The following is a 19,627-nucleotide window of genomic DNA, read 5'->3' as shown; positions in this document are numbered from 1 at the left end:
TGTTTGTGTTTCTAACTGCTTTTCCATAAGCATAATTTATACCGTATTCTCCAGATTACACCACACTTTGGAAAGCTAGACCCATCCCAAACAAGTGCCCGGTGTGAATAAAGTTACTTAAACCCAGTCACGCACACACACACAGGACCGCAAAGTGGAATACGTTTAACACCGTCGCTGACGCAGGTGTGCGCGCATGTGTGACCACCAGCACGAGGGGTACAGCAGCACGATGCAGAGGCTGCAGGAGGAGCGTGGGGCCACCGCGTTGGAAGCGGCCACCTCGGATCAGGCCGCGCAGGATGACGGGCAAGCGGCGGCGGGCTCCTCGCAGGCCCCCGATCACGAGACGGCTGTCGACGACAGCAGCAGCAGCAAGGGCACTCACGGTGAGCCACGTGGGAGGACGTCGTCGCGTGGGCGCAAGGACTTTGCCTTGCGTTGACCGCTATCGCCACTTACCTAGGCAGTCCATGAGACCTAAGTGGAAGGTATTTTCGAGACTTCATCTGTATGTATGTTGAACTTCTATCGCACCGTACGTTGCCAACCGTGGTAATTGGAGGTGCGGGGGAAGGATAAACTAAACACAAACGGCAGTTCTAAGTCTAGATTTAAAAGTGCATATAGCTCCAGTGGCTTCCTAATATCGGAAGGATGAGCGTTGTAGACGGCCGCAGAAGTGGATGTGAGAGAGCGCGATGCAGTTGACTGTCGCTGGATAGGGCAGATGGCGGACAGCTGCTGCAATTTCTCGTTTCAGAGAGCAATTGCAAGATAATAACAGTGGTTGGTGGCCAACTCTTTTATAGCATATGTCATTATACTGCGAATGGATAAACTGCCGAACAAGAAAGATGATCTTTATTAAATTACGATGTGATCACATAGCTTACCATATGTACGTGTAACAAATACTACTGATTGAGTGTGTGTCTTTTAAGATTGTGCAGCTGAAACTCTGCTTCAAGCTCCTAAACAGTAAATGCTGTGTACAGATAACCTTTATGTCCAACTAAGAGCCGTCCGAGATCACGTCTCCTGTTCAATGGACGTCTTAGTTTAAATAAGCACAGCAAAACGGATGCAATAGGAGTTGCTCATTAGCGAGTGTAATTGCTTGTTAAAGCATGGCTGGAGTTGGAATTGTGCTAGTGGCTTTTAAGATGTGTAATGGCGATGTCCTCATCTATGTTGTTGCCCTGCTTGTGTGTGTGTTCAATACACTCGTAATAAAGACATTCCCAGAATGCATTATATTCCCAGAAGGCACTATATTCCCAGAATGCAGTATATTCTCAGAAGTACTATAAAGATTAACCTTTTTTGAGACTCTTGTCCAGGCTGTAACTCAAAACCTGTGCACTGACTTTGACCATTTTCATAATAACCATTCTGGCGAATTGCCAGATGGTGCTGGATGCAATTACCAGCGAAACGTCGTACTCAAAAATTGTAAATGTTGTGGTTTCACTCTTCAACACACCGGTGGGCTAAAGCAGTGAACTATTTTTCTTTTGTCAACGTGACACTTTTTTGCTGATTGGCCGTGTCGGGTGGTGGAGGGTTACGACACATTTATAAATAACGCGATCTAACCCAAAAACGTTCATTATGAATAATATTGGTCGCGAAAGCCTGCGTGTTAAACTAATTTGACCATTTTAATTGTTGTCTGGCAACTATAGCTCACTTGTAGTTTGCCTGGTCACAATCCATTAAGATTGACAAAACATTTCTTACAGGGAGGGTGCCACTGTAGCATTATGTTTCAAACTTAACTGCTCCTAAATATATAAATAACAATACATGCTTTTTAATACAAATATATGTTCATATTATCAAACATTTTTCAAACGTGTGTTGCTTGAGATATCTGGGCAATGATTAAAGATGTTGAGCAATTACAAGCCAGGAGGAATAGAAAAAATCAACAAAAACTTTGGCCTAGAGTGCCTTTTCGTGAAAACGTGTGAACCCATGAAGTGGTAAGGGAATCATAAACTCCAGGAACATGACTGTAAATGCAATTCATTGGGACGGATGTAATAATGAGGGAAGGACGAGGGCTCTGTGCCTGCGTTAAGCACACGCGAAAGGAGGAGATTATGCTAATCTGCTGAATCATTTGGTCAAGGGGAACGGCCGTTTTCAAGGTGATAATGAGCCCGGGTATCCTGGAAAAATGCCACAATCGTTTCTGCACGCCTGAATGCTTATTTGGAAATGTATTCACAGTTTCCCTATTTCCTTTTTTCACACCACAGTTATATTCAGTTTAAAATATTTTTTTTTCATCATTGGGACTGCACACCAGTTGGCAAGGGATTGCTGCGATGGCATATGTGTATATATATATGGTGAACTTTCGCACCGTACATAGGCAACCATGCTAATCTGTGGGTCTCTGTAGGTCTCTGCGTGTCTGTGGATCTCTGGGTCTCTTTGGGTCTCTGGATCTGGGTGTCTGTGGGTCTCTGTATGTATGTAAGTTGAACTTCTTTCGCACCGTACGTAGCCGACCGTGCTAATTGGAGGTGCGGGGGAAGGACAACAAACTCAACACAAAAAGCAGTTCTAAAGAAATTCGTTTTTATTCAAAAGTGCACAGCTCCAGTCGCTTCCTAATATCGGAAGGAAGAGAGTTCCAGACGCCCGCAGAAGCGCATCTGAATGCGCCGCGCGATGCGGTGACCGTCTTCGTTCGATCGTTAGACAAAAGCCTTTGCTGCTGCTGCTGCTGCGAGGATAAAAAGGCGCGCATTGGGCTTGCAAATCTGGTCGATGCTTAATTGATCCTCTGGCACAGCATTTGTAGCAAATGTGGCAAGTTTCGTAACCTCCCTGCCTCTGTTCACCCAGCAGCATAAATAGCTACACCACGATTAGTCGATCGGCAGGCGAGGTGTGGTGGGGTCAAGTTTGGGTACTCTAAGATCTTCCAAAATCTGTGGCCAGTGTGGAAGAGCAGGCCAAAATATATTTTCTGGAGCTCCCTCTGGTAAGAACCCATTTCACCAGCATTGGTGTGATGCTCTGTTCACTGGGAATGTTCAAACCAGACAATTCCTCACTTTGTGTCTTACGCTTTTAAGGTACAAATGAGATATAAATTGTATTTGTAAAAAAATATTAGAAATTTAATGATAATGAATATAACCAATACTTAATGAGCTTTGGCTGAACTCAGCAACTGTATGTCTCCGTATTACAGTACTGAAAAAATATCCGACTCAAAACCGTTACAGACACATAGTTTCCTCTCAAATGGCAGTGGCATTGTCTAACAAAGTGGAAGTGGAAATGGAGAACATTAAAGCCCTTAAGCTACTTTTAAAGGCATTAGGATTATGCTGATTTTGATTTATTTTGAGCAAATGTGTGTGTGTTGATCATGCGGCTGTGTACGTGGGAGTGAATGTGAATATTAGGCCAGTGTATCAAGGTCAGTGTGTACAGCGTGCATGTACAGTATGGGTGATTGTGGTGACGGTTACAGTGATGCGTGGGGCAATGTAACATAGCCCGAGTGACCCAAGTGAGACCCATTAATTAATAAACATCATTTTGAATTAGTCTTCCCTCAATCTAAGCTTCCTATAGTCACCATCACCGTCATCATCACCATCCACGTATTTATGTTGAACTTTTTAGCATCGTACGTAACCCACCGTGCTAATAGGAGGTGCGGGTGAAGGACATCCATGTTCTATCCACTGCTGGATGAGTGCCTCTCCATGCCGATTCGATCCCTCATGGTTCTGCGATGCCACAATCACAAGCCCGCTCCTGCACCTGAGCTGATCTCATTACTCCTTCTCCACTGTGGTTTGTACGCTCTCTTATCCATCAGTCACCATCCCTTCCAGCGATGTGTATTCCATTGATGTTTTATATTTAATTTCTATATACTGTATTAAAAGGCAGTCGGTAGTCGTAGGAAGAAATATAAAAGGAAGTTTTGTTTTAACAGCAGGGAAGTCAGCGGCACAGATGGCAGGGGGGAGTACGTTCCAGACTTTCGGAGCAGCAGAGGAGAATGAGTGACAGAGGAAAAGGAGGAACATTCAGAGGAGAATAAGTAACAGGAGATCGAGTGAGATTCAAAGTCAAGATGTTCTCCTGTAATTGCTTGCTCACATCACGGCTATTGAAAGGGCCTCCACTAGAGGGAGCTCTAGAGAACTCCTCTAGAGGGTAAATCTTGGCCTACTCTTCCACGCTGGTCAGACGTCTTGAATGGGGTGGGAGTAACCCCACTGTACCCCATTACACGCGACTTGCCAATCGACTGGCAGAGATGCACCCGTTTGAGACTTTGCCGTTGTTTCAACTACTGAGCCAGGAGACTTGCGATATTCGGAAGCCACTGAAGCTATGCACTTTTACAGCTAGATTGAAAACTTGTTTCTTTGGAACTGATTTTTATGTTGAGTTTGTCCTTCCCTTGCACTTCCGAGTAGCCTGGCTGGCTACGTACGGTGCGAAAGAAGTTCTTCATACTTGCGACATCTCAGTGGACGTCCTCTTGGACGGGTTCCAGTTGTTGGCTTCCACATACAGACAAAACTGGTAACCTCTCAACTGAAGTCCAGTGGGCTAACCATTAAAACAAATATAAACTCTACATGTTGCTGTACATTCCTTACTGAAAGTGAATTAATGCAAAGCCTACGTCTACACCTGTATAGAAAGCAGACGTTATTGGAATGCAAGACTTCTAGGGATAGGGGTTTTTTCAGTTTTTTTACTGCCCCTGTAAACTGAATAAAAAATACAAGCTTATGCAAGCAGTGCATGCAGATCTAGAATGAAATAACATTGATGATGTCTGGTTATGAAAACGTGATGCCAGTTTTTCAGGATGAGTGACCCAAGCCTTTTTTTTGTGGAGGATGCGAAAACTGGGCTGCAGATCACATTTGTATATGAATATTATTATTATTGGACTACTGTAGTTATATTTTTTTTACTTATACAGTACCACCCAAGAGGCATTTTTCAACGGCACTGCAGAATGGAATCATGGATCCATCTTGTCTGAAAAAAAAAGTTTCGTCTGCTTTAGTGTGAGCACAATACGGTCTTACAACAGTGTAGAGTTGTATAAAACCTTGACATAAGATAATTGGGTAATTTTAAAACAAATTAAGTTAACACGTTATGCTTATAGGCGTAATTAAACAACACATTAAAACACATCTTATCCACAATGTTGTAGACACCAGAATTAATGTATTGCAAACTCCTGTTATTCATTATTTATTTTAAAGAGGATGGTCATGATCTTCGTGTGTGTGTGTCATGTGCAATGGGTCACAGCAGGGCAATGTATCATGAAAACTCTAGGGAAGTGCTTGCTAAAAAAAAATCTAATAACTGAGAGCTTCCTGCTATTCATTTTGTTTACACCATCTCATTTGCAATCACATCGCATGTTGATGAATATACTCCTGCACTGATAGTGCAGTGCAATATTTTACTCCATCGTTGAGTTCACCGTGCCATGAATGTGGTACGTGGTGGTTGTGGTTGTGATAGTGGTACTGCAAATGTCCATTGTGGAGTTTATATTGCACAGTAATCTGCGTAGCAGCCTATGACCAGACCACCCAAAATGCGCCGATCTCTGCAGATCTCGGCAGCTAAGCAGGCTGGGTGAACACGATGCATAACCAGGCTGCAAAGGTGTGCCATGTAGAAGTACAAATCCTTGTCATTGCTCTACTTCTATGCTCCCACATCTTAGCTGCCTGTATTCACAAACCCCCACTGACTTGGGTAGTGAAGCAGAGTCAAATACAGTGACCCTCGTTTCCAGCACGGCATGGGTAGGGCCCTCATCCAGCAGTGGATTTACCAAGGTACGTACAAGCCCACGTGTATCAGCATGCATGGTGCACATACTGCACCGGAATGCTCGTGGAATATGTGGGGTTGTGTATGTGGGTCAGGGGAGGTCTGTGCGCAGTCTACACACACACACGGTATGTGTAACTCTCGTGCGTCTATACAGGATGTGCTTCGAGCCGCACATGCGAAATGTAGGGTAAAGGCGCCTAGAATTTAGGAGCATTGCATACTGCAAAGAAAGCAAAGCAGTCGCTACCCACGTAGCATGTCCTACCTAGCACACGAGCTTCTGGCTTTTGCAGGTTAAAGGGACATTCGCTCGCCTTGGTGACTAAGCTGACAGCTGGGGCGAGTGGAGTGCAGTCACGAAGGGAGGGGGGTTGCTGGAGGGGTTGCGGCTCCCCCACGAGAAAGCATTGCTCCCCCCCCCCCCCCCACTATATTGACCCCGCCCTCCCGTTTGATCTCTTTCGCATGATACGTTGTTGTAAGCCACCGGTGGTGACTTAAGGTCAGCTACTGCACCTGATGCCCACTCACTGCTTGGCTTGCAACAATTCACAAAGAATTGCCGCAAAACATTGTTAACGTGGAAGGGAAGGCCAAACGACGTCGAGAGGGCCTCTCTTGAGCTCTTGTGTTCCGTGGACAGGAGGCCCTCCAGGGTAGTAGGTAGGCCCTTCAGTACAGGAGGCCCTCCAGAGTAGTAGGTAGGCCCTTTAGTACAGGAGGCCCTCCAGTAGTAGTAGGTAGGCCCTTCAGTACAGGAGGCCCTCCAGGGTAGTAGGTAGGCCCTTCAGTACAGGAGGCCCTCCAGTAGTAGTAGGTAGGCCCTTCAGTACAGGAGGCCCTCCAGGGTAGTAGGTAGGCCCTTCAGTACAGGAGGCCCTCCAGAGTAGTAGGTAGGCCCTTCAGTACAGGAGGCCCTCCAGTAGTAGTAGGTAGGCCCTTCAGTACAGGAGGCCCTCCAGGGTAGTAGGTAGGCCCTTCAGTACAGGAGGCCCTCCAGAGTAGTAGGTAGGCCCTTCAGTACAGGAGGCCCTCCAGAGTAGTAGGTAGGCCCTTCTGCCAGCAGTGATGCAAGCAGCCAACGCAGGGCTGCACCTTTAGCTTTTTAATGGTCTCCATTGCGTTGTTTCTAGTTTTTGTGAGTCTGAAATGTTAGGCACTCATCTAAATTGCACGAATTGTTAATACCGGAATATGTTCTCCCTGGCACAATTTGTTGCACGTATCGTGAGCATAAGAATCTAGTTAAATTGATGAGTCCATGATTTGTTGCATTCCTACTCACAGCACCTACTCGCTGTTAATCCTTCACCTTTAAAGGTTCTGCTGTGTAAACTGTAACGCGCGGCAACACTGCTTAAAGCGTAACATTCTTCAGCTAAACGCTTGCAAGTGTTTAGAATGTATCGTCTTAAATTTTCCAGTTACAAACCTGGCTGCCCGCTGTAATAGGACTAGGTATGAGGTGAAATGTGCCAGAAAAAAATCATGCAACATTACTACATTGATTGTGGAAAATGTGCGCGATTGATCGAGCGTTGGAGCAGTGCCGTTCATTATGGTGTGACGGTGATGGTCGTTGCTCTAATGCTCGTTTATGAAACAGTGGTGGGTATTTGAAAATAGTTACATTCTTTAACGTGCTCGCATATTCCGGCGCAATGGAATGATGCAAAACAGATGTTAACGGTCGCCTGAAAAATGTGTGCGTGCCCGCTTGTGTGTGATGTGTGTGTGCGTGCTAGTGTTGGCAGGCTGAATTTCAGTGCAATCTGCTGCTGGGGGTGTGAGTGGACAAAGCAAGACTGATGAATTAGACACTCTCTTTAATGTGTTTGTCAGTGTGGACACATATATGCAAGCGTACATTTATGTTTCTGCAAATGGGGGTGTCTTTACTCGTGGCTGTAGGCGTGCATATAGGGAGTGGTGGTGTAGCTGTAATTGCACCGAGCTAATGACCCCAGTAGCCTAGGATAGAGTCTTTGCCATCCGTTTCAAACAATACGTGAAATTAGGACTCATCAGCTCGGTATAGTCGCTGCTGCAAAGTGTACCTCCGCATCTGGTTTCCATTTGCAGGCTTTGTAGGAGTGACCAATGGTGACAGTATATTTGATTATATTTTAAATATAATGACTTGTGTACTTGTGCATGCACTACACATATCACCCCCGAGCATATATCAATTAGGATTAAAGATAATACAATTGAGATGCTAAAGCTGGGATTATTTTTTGTATTAATGCTCAGGATGGGGGTCAACAACAATGACAAATCACATTAACCATTCAATTTGCGTGACGTTAAGGCAGACGTGTTAACAACGTTAATTGGGTTAAAACTGGACGAGGTTCAACTGAGGCCATCTGGCAAATGTGAGTGGCACTCTGTTGACAGCCACCATTCTCATTCGGTCATTCAGTCACGTCTAACAAATCCTTAGCTTGCTTTAGTGCTGCTCGATTCTGAACAGACGTAGGTTGCATTATGGCCTCTTTTAGCATAACAGAATAGAGGTCACGAAAACAGAAGTCCACACGCGTTGTAATCGTCGATTAAAAGTTGCGTTAACAGATGGTGTGGGGGATGCGGTAAGAAGGAGAAATTGGTTGGTCAGGCGATTGAGAAAAAAAATCCTTGATTTGATGCAATGCATTAGCTGGTAGCTGCATAGCAGCAGACTTGTGAATGTGGATCTATCGTGCATCCTTGTGCTGACCGGTTTGAGTCAGTGCTCTTTGACTCATTGTTATTTGACTCATTGTTACAGAATGTATACGAGTCGCTATTTTCGTCATCCATAACCTCTGCTTTTACATATTAATTTGTCATTTTGCACAGAATGGCCGGCTGCCCTTGCTTTCAGTGACATGTCTTGTAGCCCGGCTCTCGTAGTGTCTACCATAGCCCAATTGCGATTCGAGTTATCTTCAAGGCTTAACAACATTCGAACGCTGGGCACTGCATTGTCCGTTGCAGTCTCGCTCACGTGCCACGGCTTCATTGACAATTGAGGCCGTCGTTTTGATAATGCATCGCTAAAGCTGCCCCCCCATTGTGTGAGTGTGAGGCCAAGGACCTCCTGTGCAGGTGGTGGCACGGACTGCAGTGACCAGATGAGAGTTGACTGGTGTGGAATCCACTAGGTCATCATTGTCACCCAGAATGGGGTTCCCTTGCCTCTATTGTGTGTCTAATGTTGTGGCCATTATGCCATTATGTGACCGAGGCTGCAAACAACGCACCGGTGCCACAGTGACATGAGCGAACAAGCCAACTGGTCTAGACCTGCATTATACTGCTCCGCTATCCAATAGCTTTCTCCGGGTGATACGCTATTGAAAAGAAACAAAGGCAAAAGGAAAAAAAACCCAATTCCGCTAATGTGTTTGCGTGCGTGTTGGTTCACAGCGGCGAAGGCACCGATCACAAAGTGCTTTGTTGGCTTGAAGGCACGCTGCTTTGTACAGTGTACGATTCAAAGGGAGTGAAGGAAAACTGGGGGGGGAGTAAAACGGATGGCTTGTGACGGAGAATGTGGTGACGTGGCACACACCACCACCACTACCACCCCGCCTTCCCGCAGGCCAGGAATGACATCCTCAGGGAGGATGAAGGGCAGGAAACGGGGCTGAGCAGCTATAACGGACTGCCCCATGGTTAGTCAGAGATGAGCGGGAACAATTAATAGGACTTCTTCTGTGTCTGTGTGTGGGTGTGTGCGCGTCTGTCCGCCTGCTGCCTCTTGTGCAAAGCAGGCTGGTTGTGCAGAAATGTGTCTACCAGCGAGTGCGTTTCTTGTTATGTTGTAAGCTTTATATAAAATAATTATTACATGGAAAAAACATCTGCTATTGTACATGGGTCCTGAGTACAGTGTATAAAAATATACGCAATTACATCTTCTTTTGGGACTTTTTCAAGTGAAGCAAAGTGTAAAATAATATTTTTTTCTTCAAAATAACAAAGGTTGAGCTTCACGAATGCAGAATAAAACTTGTCAAAAAGTACTTGTAATTTATTAATTGCATTTATATGTAGACAAAATTATTAATTTTGACATGGAGCAATACGTGCATAAAACAATCTAAATGAAAGACTTGGATATGTTACTGACATTTACACGACTTGCTGTACTGCACTAGAGGCTGTTACCCAGTGTCATTAAAGCTGTTAGGGCCCTGGTGAGATGTCTTGAACAGCAGTAGGATCAGAATCTTTGTTTGGACTGTGCAGTGTATGGGGGAGGGCTACTGCTGGTCGTCTTTGAGACCCTAGGACAGGGGTCGGCAACCTACGGCTCCGGAGCCGCATGCGGCTCTTTACGGGCTGCTTCTTGACGATATGTACGTATGTACAGTATGTACTCAGATGCATTGCGGCTCTTGAAATACTGAATTTTGTACCGAATTGGAAAGAAATGGCTCTTCTTGTTATTTTGGTTGCCGACCCCTGCCCTAGGAGATACACGGCTCCCTAACTGCAACCATATAGAGTGGGGGGCCCTTTGTGACTGCATTGTCTGCTCATGCATTTACGCAGACCGGCCAATAGCGGGCCCTCTTTTCAACCATGAGCCCCCTGCTTTACTACAAAAGGATGATGGTGAAACTCCTCTTTATCGAATCCCTGTCTGCTACTTCTCTAATGCACACACCGCTAGTTGATCCGTACATGGACTATTTCCATCCACGGATAATAGGATTTGTAGTCTCCCAGAAGCACTAACGTGATCGAATTTGTAAACATTTTTGCACGGTATAATTGCACAAAGCAGCGTGGAGAGATGCGTGCTTGGAATTCTACTGAGAGACAGAGGAGCACAGGGGGTTATAGAGCACGTGCAGGTTAGTGACATAATTCAAATTGTTCAAATGTCTTAGTGTGCGTGTGCAGGACACGACGCTAGAAGGTGCGATGGCCGATATTTAAGTTATCACCGAGTGGCAGCCAAGGAACGTGCAAGTGTTGGGTAGATTATTACCACATCACTTGCCTCTAGCAGTCTGTTAAGGCTATATGGGGGATCTTTGTCCTTTGTTACATCACGGGAACCGGAGAGATGGCATTGCCTTGGGGGAGGTTTTCATCCAGTAGTGTATTGACCCGGGCTGATGATGATGACTCTGAAAAATAATTATTTTCCATGATTACTGCCTAATGGTTAATGTATCCCTGACAATACGCATTAATTATACAGCATATGCCCCTTCTTTGTATTGTTTTGCTTGAGCATGCGCTACTTCCAATGGCTTACTGTGTCACGGTAGTAATGTCCTTCTAACACAAAGGTCGCACTGCATCTTTAGACTCAGCAGGGTGCTGCTGGAGATACTCAGCCACTTTGTCACGTGGTTCATTTTGTTAAAATAGGAATGCTCAGATTAATTCCATATGAACAGCTGTACACGAGTACCATTTTATGACGGTTTATTCAGCCATACATCTTGTAAGTTCTTAGTTAATGCGGAAAGCATGCATTTGAAGTACATCTTCTTATCTACATCTTTGAACACATTGAGTGCTGAATATTGACCTGATAATATCTGGGTTTTGTTGCCCTCACTCTGGTATTTTGCCCCTTTCTGTGTAACTGTCGCTATTCTCTTGTTTACTTTTACTGTATTCCTGTCACATGTATTTGCTGTCATGACTGTCATCTGTATTGTGTTTCCTCTAAATTACTATTTATCCACGTGGTCCCTTGACATTGCCTTTCATTTTGTTCCATCTCTTCACACCCATCTGTGTTTTTCTTTGTTCCTCTCCCCCTCCCACCGCCCACGTCTCATTTGCACTGTCGCTGTCAATTAACACTTACCCAGAGGCCCCTGCTCCTGCGTCCCGCGGGACCCCTCTGTACGGGAGGCCGTCGTGGTGGGGTGAGAGCGACGGGGAGTGGAAGGGCCTCGGGGCCACGGACTCCTCCCTGCATCGAGACAAGCTGAGCGGGACCGATGGTGCAGCAGTGCAACACTACCCCTCTCCTCCGGGTTCGTGTTTCCACCCCACTGTGACCTGTCATAGCAGCTCTATTTAATTAATCGTCATTACTGTGATCAACAGCACTGTAATGATTAGCTTTAGGATCATTATTATAATTTGTGTTTTATTTGATGCTGTTTTAAGCATGTGCAAGCTCATCGAGGCACTGTGTTGTCTGTTTTGTTTGGGCGGGCGTTGTTTTTTAATCTGACATTGTTAACATGTCATGCTTTTTTTGCGTTAATTCTTTATCGGGAGGCAGGTGGCACAGTGTTAACACTCGTGTGTCGAAGCGAGAGGGTCTTGGGTTTTATTACTTTCTCAGGTGCCTTTCTGCGTGGAGTTTGTATTTTCTCTCCCCCTGTGTCATGCATGGGTTTCCTTCGTTGCATCCGGTTTGTTCTCGTAACTAAATAACATACACTGCAACTGGTATATGCCAAACATCCCAATGCTGTCAAATTACCTGCAAATTATAAAAATGGGATTACACACAGCAACATCGCCAGTGTTATTTTTCTCAACTTCCTTGCAATCGCATTCTTTTTAATGTTCAACTAGAGGTTTCAGTGTTCTTTACACTCCATGTTAAATTCAATAGCCACCTGTGTGACAGGCCACTTAAGTCATGTGATCCGTCAATGTGCACATTCCGTGCTCTTCCTACCATCTGGCTGAAGGAAGTGATGGCTGTGTGTGGCGATATCAGTGGCATTGGCCATGATTGCCCTGACCTTGACATCGTAAGCAATATCTTGTTTTTTTGCAGGAATGTATTTTAGTTCAGACAAAACTAAATAAAGAACAACGTTACAACAAAGGTTGTGGGGACTGAGTTGGCATTTATGTGCAGATGGAAACACCTTACCACTATTTCCATTAATACTGCTATGTGACGGGAAATATTTTATCTCAGGCAGTTGCCCTTATTCTAAGCAGAGATAAATAACACGTGGAAATATTGACTGGTTTATAGTTGGGTATTGTATTTACATTGTGGTGCAGGAATTGGAACATGGATTTAAATCAATTGGAATTTGGCAATGGTTGACATTGACCATTTTCTTTCATCAACGTTGGGTATCAAACAAACCCATACGAGTGGAAATTACACATCTTCCTTCATATAGCCAGATTCAGTTGTAAGTGATTTAACCTTCATTTATTTAATCAGTTTCCTTAAGAATTGGTTGATTGCAGGTACAATACCTTCAAATATATAACTGGGGCAGCGCAAAGATACGTGGATCATCGTCTGGAATTCATAGCCGCAGTCGCACACTTGATAGTCTGATGTTCCTTATTTGATTGAGTAAAGTAGACCAATCTAAAAGTTTTAAAATGCATCAAGGGGGACCTGTTTGTGCACAGTTACACCGTGCAAAAATAGGTTATTGAACAATAATAAAATGAAGCGCGCTCTGTTCTAATGTAGTCCGTTTTAACACGTAGGCTTTCGCGACCAATATTATCCATTATAGAAGTTTTTTTGGGTTAGGTCGCGTAATTGGTATGTTTTGTTTACGTGATAAACCTTACCAAAAAAAAAACCAGTTATGCTTTTAATGTACTTCATAAGTAGGTATTTGAGCTACAGAAGACATTGTTGTGTGTGAAAATACCAGACTTTGTCAACATCGATAGAAATTTACAGTTACGCCTCGCACGCAGTGCACTGGATGTCGCTGGTACGTGCGTGCACATGCGCGTGCCGCAGATTTGACCGTGCGCTTGTTTATTTGGCATTAAACATTTAACGTCGCAGACGGAGCGAGTGAAGAGGAGGCACAGAAGAGCGGCGTGGGCTCGTTGTACATGGAGGGAGCCAACGGCTACTGCTGGGCTGCGCCGGGAGCCCAGCTACTTTGAAATTCCCACCAAGGAGCTGCAGAGAGAGGGCTCGGAGCCACCCACCAGGGACACCGACTGCGCCGCCAACGCGGTACGGCCCCGTTGAGAGAGCGCCGGGCACAAGGGCGTCTGTCGCCAAATCATCCGGCATGCACCCGGGTGATTTGGTGACCACGAATGCGTTAAACAGAGGGGTGTAGGCTGCTTGCATAGTAGTACCCTGTGGTTTCTTGCTTAATTAATGTTTAGCATGTGTTCATGTTAATATAAACAGAAATATTACTTGTGGATGTCATCAAACATTTAAATTGTAGAATTCCTGTTAGGGGAGTTAATCGGCAAATGAATTCTATTATCCGCAATTATCGGACGTTTTTTGCAGATAAGTGGCGTGAATTCGTGGTAAATTCGTGGATAACACGAATGTACTCCACTTATCTGCAAAAAATCGTCCACATCACCGTGGATGAGAGGAGTCATTCTACAGTAGTAATAATACAATTTGGCATACGGCTGCGCCGTGTAATTCTCGCTTACCCCACTGACTTTGTCTCTGCGGTCCGCACAGACTGACCACGTCTCCCCCTTCGTGAGCGGGCCGGGCCACGCCTCGTTCACCATCGAGTTCGACGAGAACTCGCCGGGCAAGGTGACCATACGAGACCACGTCCCGGTGGCGCCGGCCGGCAGCGGCGGAGGTGGCGGCAGCGGCGCCGCGGGCAGCGTGTGCTCGGGCAGCCCCGGCCCCGGCCAGCCGGGGGGTCGACCGCGCCTCTCCGGCAGGGACTCGCCGAGGATCGCGGCGGACGGCGTGGTGGGGGCGGCCGCTGCCGCCGACAGCAAGGTGGCCGATTGGTTGGCGCAGAGCGGCGTGCCGGCGGCGTGCGCCAGACGCTCCGCTCGCAAGGCCGGGGACCCTGTCGTCAGTGCCAAGGGCGAGGCGACTGCCAACGGCAAGGCCTTCAAAGGCAGGTCATGACCCCTTTTTTCCTTGAAGTGATTCATGTAAGGGTTGAGGATGACGGGGTGAGTCGAGGATTGTGCTCCGAGCCAGCAGCATTGAGATTTAAGTGTTAGAATGTGGCTAGGGACTGGACAAAAACACGTAATGAGGTTTGATTAAAATGTTTCACTGGGAATTTATTTATAAAATTTCAACTGGCTTGGACTTCATTGGTTCATGAATATTGGCCGACCACACAAGCTGATTTACCAACCTGCATCTCTTTTACTTGGTAGCCTGCATCGACGTCGCATCTACTTTTATTTATTATTTCAACTTACAAATTGTAACCCTGTGCCACCGTCAGGGAGCAAACACGAGGACGGCACGCAGAGCGATCGCGAAGATGAGAGCGTCCGCGTCTCGGGAGGAGGGAAGGGCGGCTCTTTGCGCGACGCCCTCGCCAAGCACCGTCTGGAACAGCAGCAGGCGCGTCTCCGCTCGCGCGACGACGATTGCGGCGGCGGGGAGGGCGCCTCCTCCCCCAGCCCGGCCCAGCAGGGGACGCCGCCCGCACAGCGCCAAGGCGTGCCCGGCCATGGCGCCGCCTTCACCATCGAGTTCTTCTTCAACGAGGACGATGGGAACCCGCGCAAGCGGCGCTCCAACTCGTTTTCGCCGGGCTCGGCCCCGGAGGCGGCCGACGGCGGCCCGCTGACGGCGCTGCGCGGCAAAGTGGGGCGCGCCGAGCGGTCCGCCGCCTCCTCGCGGGAGACGGAGCCGCGCGGGAAGCCGCCGGCGACGTCCAACGGGGAGAGGCGCTCTCGGGAGGGCTCGCCGCACACCGGGGAGACGAGGCTCCTCTCGGAAAAGACGTTCGTGTCGGTCTCCGTGGGGCCCAGGCCCGAGCTGCCACGCACGTCGCCGGACGGGGACGCGCAGAAGAACGGCGACAGCGGCTCGGGGGGGGGCAGCCGAGGCGACGACCACCGCGGCTCGCTCGCGGAGATGGGAGAAACCTCGAAGGTCGGCGAGGACGCGATAGCCGGCCGGCACCGTCAGCTGCACCTTGGGACACCGTGCCGAGTCAATGTCACAAAGCCTCCTTGTCATTTAATTCGGCTGCAGATAATGAAATACATTTTTTTTTTTCTTGGTTCTTTCAGTAAAGTCACATAGAATTGAAATAATAAAATAATAAAAATAAAACACAATAAAATAATTCTCACGACGTTTCGGCCACAACGCAAGTAGCCGTCCTCAGGTGGAGAACAGGTCTGTCGAGGAGAAAGAGTCTGAATTCTACATGACTTTACCGAAAGAACCAAGAAGATGAATCCCTGCAGTCACGAAAGCTTTAAATCGAAAAAAAATACATTTGTTTGTTATCCACATACTTTTACTGATTAATCAGTACTCCTCATAGCTGTGCTAGATTAATTTTTTTGAATACCATCATTTCATTTTGTCTTAACTAACTTCCAATGCCTTGAAATAGACAAGCTGTTTAAATATTAATGCAATGCCAAGTGGCAGCTAATGCTGCTTAGTTGTATCTTGCTTAGAAATACATTTGTCAGAACTAATAGCTGTATAGATTTTTCCAGATCAAGTACTTTCAACAACTAGAGAAACCAGCAAGCAATTGTAAACATGATCTCACACTGCCCCTGCAGTGATGCAGCAAGACTCTCCAATGTGCATACATAGGGATTTATCATATTTTTTATTCAAAGAATGAGATTATACCTTCTTGACCAGACTGTTTGTGCCAAAGGCTCTCATGAGTTGGCCACGACAAATTACCGGTAAATGTATTCATAATTCTGTGAACATTTAGTTGCAAGAAACCACAGAGACTTTTGAGAGCAGTGTCAGAACTACCCGAAGCTGCCCTGTGTGGCTGCCTTGTTATGTCTATACCTAAACAAAATGTACACTCCCTACTGGTTGTTTGGTACTAACTGCTTCCAAGTGAGTATTGTATTTGTCAGGATTGCCTACGAAGATTTTGAGTTCATGATTTGATCATTGACTCTCTATGTTATACTGTAGTGATATTCTTTTTGTTAAGTGAATTGGTCAACGGACATTTTTTTTGTACATTTCTTACAGCTTGACGATATTTTGTGTTAATGCGCAATTCAGTTATATCATGGCTGAAGTAACTAACAATAATATACAAAGGAACTATCACTGAAGTGGGTACTTAGCCAGATGGTGGGCTTCAATTCAACCAGGCCTTCCAAATCTGGTGTTGGCTGTGCAAAGGCTGGAGGCTATACCAGAAGGAAGAAAGGCATTTGAAGGGGCTTTGGCTTCAATGGTTTTGTCGTTGATAACCTCTTGACCTTGACCTTTATATCGCAGGTATATGGAGTGTCAGTCAACGTCAGCTCATCCCTTCCTCACACGGACAAAGATGGGAAAACAAAGGCAGATGGCGTAACAGCAGCGTCGGCTGCTTTGGGATGGAAGGATGGAAAACCTGAACTGGAGTGGCAGAGTGGATTGGGTGGAACCATAGCGGTCTACCCAGTAACACAAATAACTGGTGCAGATCCTTTAGCGCAGGTATTTGTCTCGCCTATTTGAACATCTTTTGTACACGTTTACCTTGTGCGTTGTGTGCGTATGGCGTGTTTTTAATGGGTGAGTTAAACTCGTTCCGAAGAGTAGGGAGGTTAACTTCAGTGTTAAAACAAGTGTAGTACGTGTAATGTCATGCGTATTGTCTGTTTTGGTGCATGTGTCAAAGCAAATAAAACCCGATGCTTTTGTTGCCTTTAGATACAGACGCGTTTGTAGGAAGCTCGTAACTTCTGGCAGAATAGAATTAAGCGCACAGCAAATTTGCATGAGAACATGGAATGTAATTGTAGATGTACTTCTGCAGAAGATAATACGATGGGTTGCTTGCATGTGGCGGACAAAGGCGTGCTGCTTGTTACCAGAGCAGGTACCGAGATTGACATCTGTTGGTCAGCAACAAAATAGAAGACTTAAAACCACACGAAGTAATACTGTAAAAGCACATCTTTGAGTCAAATGTTGGCTCTGCAAAACAGCTACTGGGTCCAGCAGAAGGATTTGATGGTGAGGTGTGGTGGCATCAACATCGCTGGCGGTGATGACCCTTTGATCTTGATTCCATTAACGTTTTATTTCCCGTATTTCAAAAACGGCTGTGAACCTTTCTGATTCATTTCTAAATTGCCCACACGGCAGGTTCCTGGAGACGTTTTAGTGTCTCTTTGTGCTTTCATGCTTGTAGCTTGATTGGGGAAACATTGGTTATGGTCTTTCTAAAAGTGCACTTCCACGTGTGTTATTTAGTCATTCAAATATTGAACCTGGAAAATCCCTTGAGACGGAACCTTCTCGTATTCAACAGTGCCGTGTAACATTTAACAAAGTGACAAAAATAATGAACATAAGTAACAGGGGGTGTCAACTTGAAGGTAATTTCCAGAGTTTTATCAAATATGGCTAATATATTGAGTAATTAAATGGCTCGACACGCACCAGAAACTGGTATCTTACGAGCATTTCTCCCAAATCAAGAAAGGGGAGACACATTATTTCTATCTGATTTAGAGTCCTCGACAAACTTTGTCCGAGTTATAAAAGCCACTTCACATTTATACTACTCGTGATTACCCCGCATCGTTATTGTGTCTCGGATGTGCGTACAATGCAGCGGTTGATGATTTTATCTCCTGGCGCAGCTGTTGAAACAATGGACACGTTTCTTAGAATCCCCACCTCTGCCTCTCTCCACTTATAGGAGTATAAATGTTTACTCCACAATGGAGTAGCCGGTTGTGTGTGTGGTGCGTAGACTAGTGTGGTGGGTAGAATAGTGTGGTTGTGTGTGTGGTGCGTAGACTAGTGTGGTTGTGTGTGGTGCGTAGACTAGTGTGGTTGTGTGTGTGGTGCGTAGAGTAGTGTGGTGGGTAGAATAGTGTGGTTGTGTGTGTGGTGCGTAGAATAGTGTGGTTGTGTGTGTGTGGTGGGTAGAATAGTGTGGTTGTGTGTGTGGTGTGTAGAATAGCGTGGTTGTGTGTGTGGTGCGTAGAATAGTGTGGTGCGTAGAATAGTGTGGTTGTGTGTGTGTGGTGTGTAGAATACTGTGGTTGTGTGTGTGTGGTGGGTAGAATAGTGTGGTTGTGTGTGTGGTGTGTAGAATAGCGTGGTTGTGTGTGTGGTGCGTAGAATAGTGTGGTGCGTAGAATAGTGTGGTTGTGTGTGTGTGGTGGGTAGAATAGTGTGGTTGTGTGTGTGTGGTGGGTAGAATAGTGTGGTTGTGTGTGTGTGGTGGGTAGTATAGTGTGGTTGTGTGTGTGGTGTGTAGTATAGTGTGGTTGTGTGTGTGGTGCGTAGAATAGTGTGGTTGTGTGTGTGTGGTGCGTAGAATAGTGTGGTGCGTAGTATAGTGTGGTTGTGTGTGTGGTGGATAGTAGAGTGTGGTTGCTCCCAGCTCTCCTAAGAAGGCTGGCCAGTGTGGAAGAAAAGGCAAAAACACCCTCTTTTCTGGGTCTTCTCGAGCCCCTTTCTAATGGGGGCCCTTCCTCCGACAATGGTGTGAGCAGCAAATTTCAGAATTATATCTTTACCTTTGCCTAATGTGTATTATGAGATGCTTGCTTAATGACCAATTAGTACATTGCCTTTTTGCAGATTAGATCTCCTCCTACAGTCTGCTTCAAAGGTCTGCTGTGGGATAAACCTCCGGCGTGCGGCCTTGTCCAATTCACGCGTGTGTTCTCTTCTCCGTTGCTCACAGCAGGCAAGGCCCGTCGGTCCTGTGGCCCCCAGCGCATCCCAGTACCGCTCGCAGTGGGCCAGCTTGGCCACAACCCCCAATGGGAGCTGGCCCAGCTTCCCTCCAGGCCAGGACAACAGGCCTACCGAGCCAACGCCCACAGTCCCTGACAAGGGTAAGCCATTCTTGACTTCATTATATTAACCTTTTCCCGTTCC

The 19,627-nt window shown here is 46.2% G+C and overlaps 1 protein-coding gene across 1 annotated transcript in view; it reads left to right on the top strand.

Moving 5' to 3' along the window:
- The window catches only part of LOC133341267 (centrosomal protein of 170 kDa-like), a 77,283-nt gene that overhangs the window by 31,311 nt on the left and 26,345 nt on the right, over positions 1–19,627 (top strand). Inside the window, 8 exon segments of the mRNA XM_061549764.1 lie at positions 212–389; positions 11,691–11,858; positions 13,616–13,686; positions 13,688–13,792; positions 14,270–14,673; positions 15,016–15,670; positions 17,015–17,218; positions 19,431–19,584. Of these exon segments, the coding sequence (XP_061405748.1) occupies positions 212–389; positions 11,691–11,858; positions 13,616–13,686; positions 13,688–13,792; positions 14,270–14,673; positions 15,016–15,670; positions 17,015–17,218; positions 19,431–19,584 (1,939 nt within the window).

This window comes from Lethenteron reissneri, chromosome 11, assembly GCF_015708825.2.
Source record: "Lethenteron reissneri isolate LAM-NWPU_2019-01 chromosome 11, ASM1570882v1, whole genome shotgun sequence".
Taxonomy (NCBI): domain Eukaryota; kingdom Metazoa; phylum Chordata; class Hyperoartia; order Petromyzontiformes; family Petromyzontidae; genus Lethenteron; species Lethenteron reissneri.
Note: the sequence above shows the minus strand (reverse complement) of the source record. Positions and strands in the feature narration are given on the sequence as shown.